This window comes from Rhagoletis pomonella, unplaced genomic scaffold (genome assembly GCF_013731165.1).
Source record: "Rhagoletis pomonella isolate Grant_MI unplaced genomic scaffold, Rhpom_1.0 Rhpom_scaffold_00008, whole genome shotgun sequence".
NCBI lineage: Eukaryota > Metazoa > Arthropoda > Insecta > Diptera > Tephritidae > Rhagoletis > Rhagoletis pomonella.
Genome location: NW_023458562.1, coordinates 21,680,574 through 21,687,780, shown reverse-complemented (window position 1 = coordinate 21,687,780; position 7,207 = coordinate 21,680,574). Strand labels below are relative to the sequence as shown.

General features: G+C 37.2%; 1 protein-coding gene across 2 annotated transcripts; it reads right to left on the bottom strand.

Annotated features, from left to right (window-relative positions):
- Nucleotides 1-3,964: 3,964 nt before the first annotated feature.
- LOC118744403 (tubulin-specific chaperone E) lies at nt 3,965-6,575 on the bottom strand. Of its 2 annotated transcripts, XM_036477400.1 has the most exons (6): nt 6,557-6,575; nt 6,225-6,452; nt 5,685-6,160; nt 5,127-5,348; nt 4,561-5,042; nt 3,965-4,494 (listed from the first exon to the last, which is right to left on the bottom strand). In XM_036477400.1, the coding sequence occupies exons 2-6, from the start codon at nt 6,318-6,320 to the stop codon at nt 4,187-4,189; spliced, it is 1,584 nt and encodes a 527-aa protein (XP_036333293.1). In that variant the 5' UTR covers nt 6,321-6,452; nt 6,557-6,575; the 3' UTR covers nt 3,965-4,186. The 2 variants fall into 2 exon arrangements, with proteins under 2 accessions (XP_036333293.1, XP_036333292.1); XM_036477399.1 differs by lacking the exon at nt 6,557-6,575 and having other exon boundaries at nt 6,225-6,550.
- Nucleotides 6,576-7,207: the final 632 nt, after the last annotated feature.

Genomic DNA, 7,207 nt, shown 5'->3' with positions numbered 1-7,207 from the left:
ACGCAAAAAGAAGTTCTGCGCTAAAATACTATCATATTACTATGACTACAACATTTCTATCTGTCGCTTTTTTCTTAATTTCACAATATTTTTAGTTAATTTTTTTTTCAAATCGCCACTTTTCGTAAAGTGGCGACTGTCCCCTTTCGAATGAGGGGCGTTTGGGGGGCCACGCCCCCTCCCCCTCCGCCCCCCACCCGAAAAACGATGGGCCAATAACTAAACATTTCCCAAACAAATTGTTTATAAAATAGTTTTAGCAATTTTCTTGTTTTTAATTGCCCAAGTTTTATGCTTTTGTGCGTTTATTTTTATACCCGAGCGCACTTGTGCACAAGAGTATATTAATTTTGTTCACATAACGGTTGTTTGTAACAGCCAAAACGAATCGAGATAGATATAGACAAATGTATACATAAATGCTCAGCATGAATAGAGAAGTCGATTAAGCCATGTCTGTCTGTCCGTCCGTCTGTCCGACTATCCGTCCGTCCGTGTACACGATAACTCGAGCAAAAATTGAGATGTCTCGACGAAATTTGGTATGTAGATTTGCGTTAATCCAGGGTAGGTTGGTATTGAAAATGGGCGAAATCCGACGCCCACTTCCCATATAACGGTAATTTCCAGAAATACGAAAACTGCGATATTTTAGTAACTACTGAATATAATTCACTCAAAATTGATATTTGTGATAATTTTCAGACGACAAATAAGAATATTATAAATTTTTTGAAAATGGGCTTAGCCACACCCACTTATCGTTACATGTGTATATCTTGGTAACCGCTGCACCAATTTCTTCTAAACTTGGCACAGTTTTTGGCCTTGATACAGCATACTAAATGGCCGAAAATTTAAAAAATCGGACAATAACCACGCCCACATCCCATATAACGGTAATTTAGAGAAATACAAAATCTTCGATAAATCAGTAAATATTAAAGCTAATTTATTCAAAATTGATGCTTGCAACAATTCTTTACCAAGATATACGTTTATGGTAAAATTTTGGAAAATGGGCGTGGCACCGCCCACCTATGATCACATATATGTATATCGGTAACCGTTCTACCAATTTGTACCAAACTCGGTATTTTTATTGTGCTTGCCACATAAAAGCAACAAAGAATGTATCCTGATCGTGTACTAAATCCTCACACGTATCAGTTATTTCGTATGGCATTGGGACTGTGCCTGTGTATAAACGAGCTTGTTTGAAAGTGCTTGATTTGGACGGACAACTAATGAAATCACTTTCACCACAGCTTTCTTCCCATCGCTGCCGTCTTAATTCGCAACTAGGTGGTTTAAAATATCGCTCCGTTTCATCTTGGTTTCCTTACATTAAATATTCAAGAAAACTCCAACGTATTTAGTTAACAACAAAATGTACGGGAACAAAAAAACCATTTTTCCGCATGGTGTAATAAACTGAAGGTGGCGCATTCCCGAAACCGCTACTTTGGTTTTGCCGACTTTGACGTTTATGGCAATACGTAAACAAACTTTTTGTTTATAAACAAGTGCAAACGTATTGCAAACGTATTGTGTATTTTCAAGTGAAAAATAGAAGTAATTCGTGCGTTCTGAAGTTAATGAAAAAATGAAATGTGGTTCATTTCAAGAGTGGTTGTATAATTTTTGTTAACGTTGTGCTTAATTTGCTATAAGATGGCTCAAAATTATTATGTGCATATGTGTGCCAGATTATAAGCATAAGCTTTGCCGTCTGTCACAGCTTTAATTTAAAATGCATAATATGCCACATCCGTCAAAACTTGCCGTTCACATGCGAATGCTTTGCGTACGCACACAGTTGAGTGCAAGCTCGAAAAAAATGCATATAATGCATTTTAAATTAGTTTTTATTCTATAATAATGAAATATATTTTAATTCTCTATCTTTTCATGTCTCGACTATAGCAAAAAGTTGAGTAATAACGAAGATATTGGTCAAAATAAAAACCTCACGCTCACGCTCGCATTGAACTGTATATCAGGCTTTAGGTGAAGTGACGTGTGGTTAGTTGGTGTGTGGTGAGATAAGGAGGGGTGTGGACAGTTGATGTTATATCTATCCGTCTCCCAGCGTTAGGAATGTTCGATATCGTATCGATTATTCTGAATATCGATATTTCATGGCACTATAATCGATTTTTTGAATCGATATTCCAAGGCCGATATATCTATCCCTCTCCCAGCGTTAGGAATGTTCGATATCGTATCGATTATTCTGAATATCGATATTTCATGGCACGATAATCGATTTTTTGAATCGATATTCCAAGGTCGATATATCGAAGACATCGATACTTTACCCGCAATATCGATATTTAATTTGAAATTTATTTTTGATCTACAAATAAGTGTATGGGAAAATACTAAAGTAGGTTTAATCAGCAGCTTGTGTGATTTATTTAGCTCTTAAGTTTGACAAACCGCTTAGTCGACCGGCATCCCGTTTTAATCCTCAGTAAATATACAAGATGGAAATAACACAATTAGGTGAGTTGACAAGCAGGTCTGATGTTCTATTCAATTGGGAGTAGGATTTTCAACATCGATTTTTCCGATATCGATATTGCTCAGCCCGATATATCGCCATATCGATTTTACATGCAGTGAATTAAATCGAATCATGATATCGATTCTTTCTTAAATATCGAACATTCCTACCCAGCACAGTATATACAGTAATAAACCTTTTTAAGTACCCTCGGGGGTAGAATCTGATCAGCGTTGATAATGAGAAGGAGCATGCATTTTGGTCATTCAGAGTTGTATACAAAATGACTGTGGTATGAAAGAGAGCAACAATCGTACTATGGCAGAGTGGCACAAGTCATGACTGTGTAATAATAACCGAAATTAATTGCAAAGGTGTAAAAACATTGCAAATTATTGTCTATTATTATAGATACTAGTACAGATTATATAGTTCAGTGTATAACTTGTTAGGTCGGTGTTATGCAGAAATTTTGTTTGGCAAACTGCGTGCAATTGTTGTTGCAGCAAACTCGGAGAGAGCGAGTTTGGCGACTCTCACAGCAAACTAATTTTGTTTGGTCAAACTGCAGCAAATTCGGTGTTGTCATATACAAAAATTTTAAATTTTGCGCGTTATGTACATCTGAAATTCTCATTTCGTGTTGGCAATAGCCATGAAAACCATAATGAACGTGCAACCCTGTGCCAAACTCGACATAACCACCTCCGAGCAAACTAAGCAGCCGCCATTTAATTTGGCAAACAAAAGTTTGTCTGCATAACACCGACCTTATATTACACCGTACCAATGAACATAGATATCAAGAAGGGACAACTCGTTATAATTGTAGCGAAAGTGAGTAGCAGGGGCGAAATACCTCGGAAAGTTAATGAATGTTTAGCAGCAGTCCGAACCCAGGGCCACCTACAAATTTTTAGTCTCAATGTTTATTTTGAAGGAGCTGACATATATTCCAAATCGGACCAGCCGACAACACATTACTCTTATTCACCTTTAGAATCAAAAAACCCCCTTTAGACCCCCAATTTTTAAAAAAGATATATTAGGGGGGAGGGGCGGTAGAGGATTTCCTACCCCTAATCATCGCATACCAGAAGCATTTGCTTTATATAATTTAATTCTCACATAATTTTATATTTATTGCAATAATATTTTTAAAGAAAATAATTTGAAGATATTAGTTTTGTAACAAATAGATAAAATGTGTTATGACCAAATCGTCGTTTAAAGTTCAAAACCGCGTATAATCAAAATGCAACACCGCGTATCAAGATAATGCAACACCGCGTATGAGACGTAGAATAAGTGGTTTTCTAGGGAGTAAAAACACTCATATTTCAAAATGGTTTTTTTTTTTATAAAGCAATCGCATTTCTGGCTAGTGTATTTTAGGACGAATGGATAAGGCTTGAGCCAAGAGCTTGTGTGAGCAAATCCAATTTTTGGCAAAAAAAAATGTCGGTTACGTGGTTTTGCAGAACGACGATACGCGGCTTTGTACTTTAAACGACGAAAAATGTATAACGGGTTAGGAATATGCAACTTAATTCCAGAAAATAAAAAATCAGTTCTATTATGTTATTGAATTATACATATAATATAATTTTGCGGCTAAGCTGTTCCAGAATAATTTTTCAACAAAGAAATGATGGATACCGACCAGGCAATTTGTTATTATTTCACAATCACCTTGTCGCCTTCCTGAACGCTGTAAAAATCTAATGTCTTAGCGCTATTGTCCAACGGTACAACTAGATCCGGATATTTGGCATCAACATAAGACAGCTGAGGCAAACTAGAAACTGTTGCGCCAACCTGTTGAAAGCGTTTCGCAATCAGACCTTGTAATGTTTGTACCGTAATCATTCGCGGTACTCGTTTTTCCCAGATCTCTCCAGTTTGTTGGTTAAGTACACTAATCCTAATTAAATTTGAATGTTTCACGCTCGGCCGTACAATAAACTCAGCTGGCGATCCGTACTCTACAAGTTAAAACATTTTTTAAGTAAATTAGAGCTTCCTAATAATTCTATGCATTGAATGTATACTTTTGATTATGGCTGCATATGAACGATGTTTTTTGTAGAAATCGTGCAACACTTCTGGTTTCTCTCGAGCTTTTAACCATTCTATAGCAAAACGTTTCCATGTATCATAGCCAGCATCACGACGCGCCTCAGGACTTACTTCAACTTTATTAAGCATTTCTAATTGACTAATCATACCCACAGCTTTTGAAAACATTTCGTCAAAATCAGATTTCAGATGAGGAGTTTTATGAAGGCGTTTCAATTTAGGCAGCTTATCCAATTCATTAAAAGTGTCTGCTTCATTCCATATCGGATTGTAGAGCAAGTTCAATTGCTCTAATCCAACAAACATTTGGAGCTTGACATGCGGCTCACAATCTGGTAACTTAATTTCTTCTATGCCATTTTCCATGAGATTCAAAGCTTTCAGTGTACTTATGTTGCCTAATTTGCATACTTGGTCAAAGTCCATAATCTTTGTACGATGTAAATCCAATTCTCTGCAAAATAGATAAATATACATAAGTATTTTAACTCATATGTAAGCGTTTTAAAATTATATATTTGGGCCACGTTTTACAAACCTTAGGTTTTTGAAGACTTCTTTACAATTAACTTCACTTAGCTCCGTTAAAGGATTTTCTTGAAGCGCCAGAACTTGTATTTGTGGCCACAATTTAGCAGTGTGCACCACATTTGTCCAGTCATTGTATCCGCAGTTGCGCAGATTAATACATTGCAAATTTCGAAAAGCTGGCTCTAATTCTTTAATTTGCGCTTCCGTTGGTAATAATAAGCGGTTGCAACTATTTAAAAAGGACAAAACAAAAATATTTTTATCTTAAGTTTTAAGTTTGGAAATACCGTTGCATTGAAAGTGTATTTTCAAGGTTATCGATTTTATGTTGTTGTTGTTGTTGTTGTAGCAGCATACAAGTTCCCCAAAGGGTTTTTGGGGAGTGTTGCTGGAGTGACAGTCCTTGGCCAGATATAAATCTGGGTCGTTCCGGTTACGTAGACCCGACTGTCGTGGGAACGATTATCGATTTTATAGCTTGAAGGTTTAAATTAATCAGTATAATAATAAGGTAAATCAAGACTTTTGTGCTTTATTAACATTGCTATTTTAAGTAGCAATTTACCTTAGGTTTAAATCCATTAAAGTCGGCACCTGCTTACATATATTTGCGACTATCTCCCAATTCCAAATAAGAGTAGAGCTAACATTTAATGTGGCAAGCACTTCGAAATCCTTTAAGTAGCCTGCTGCGTTTATTGGACAATTATCGACGCTCACCTCAGTCAACTGCTCAAATTTGCTCTGCTTGCGTGCTATCTTATCCATGCCCACAACTTCAAAGAAACTTGCTTGCATATTTTGCTGGGCCTCGCGTATCAGCGATGCGTCCAAACTGTTTTCAGCCGAATAACCTAGGTAGCGTTCCCTGGCTGCATCTTCAAGTGATTCAAAGGGACCTATTTTACCGGGACGCACAAAGCTACCGGCGTTAGAGTGTTGCGTATGGAAGTAGTGTTTGCCATCAAGGCATCCATTATGTTTACCACGGCGCGGATCATCCCATTCAATCCCCAACCAAGAGCCTGTATAGCCAGTTACCTATGCAAGAATTGATGTATAGACACGAAAAAATTACATACAAACACCCGTCTGTTGAACTTACCTCGCCCACGTACTTGACGGTACCATAATTGTCACCTATTTTGATGCGCGTCCCAACGGGATAATGCAAACGAGTATCGTCAATTATTCCAACCATAGCGGTAATAATTTGGCTGGAAACACACCCTTTTGTATTATTTTTTTTGACAATCAATTTCCCAATGCGCTGATAATTTTAATTGCAGATTGCAAACTTGGTTTATTTTTCCGGCTTTACACAATTCCGTACCTGAAAAAATTCATTTAAATTAACATATGTTTGATCGCTTTTTAAAGGTATTTTATTGTGGCCAATGATGCAGTTATGATGATAGTTTGTTTTCAATTTTTTACCATACAACATTAATATCGTAAATAAATTTCTTCTGTTGCAAAAAAACGATATAATTTTTTCGCACGGTTGTATTTAGTTGTATGTCCAAACTCACCGTTAAGGCCCGTCCACATACAGCTGGGGTTGGCTTTCCTTTATGGCCGTTCGTTAAAGGGGCGCTGGGCGAAATGTAAGTGGGCGTGGCACCTCTAACCCACCTTTTTGAAGAGGGAATGAAACGCCATTGACAAAAATGCAATCCCCGACCACCTAGGTCCCCTATGGCTCCCTAGGGACCCCTTAGAAAAATTGTCAAAAATCACGATTTTCATTTGCGTTTATTCGCTTGAAAAATGTTAAATATTCATTTGCATAATACATTTTTATATACACATTTTTATATACAAGGCATTTTTATAAAACACCCAGTAACCAAAATAGACATCACTGGGGCGGCAGCCCCAGTCTTACCACTCAGAAAGGGAATTCTAGTTACCTCATCCCTTCCCAAGGTTACATCACTGGGGCGGTAGCCCCAGTTAGGTCACACAGAAAGGAGAATTCTACGTAGTAAGGGTTATAATCCCTAAGGAATTCTACGCAAAAATACTGTGGACGCAAGTAAAAATTTCGATTTTTGGCCATTTTTCTGAGGGGTCCGTAGGGAACCA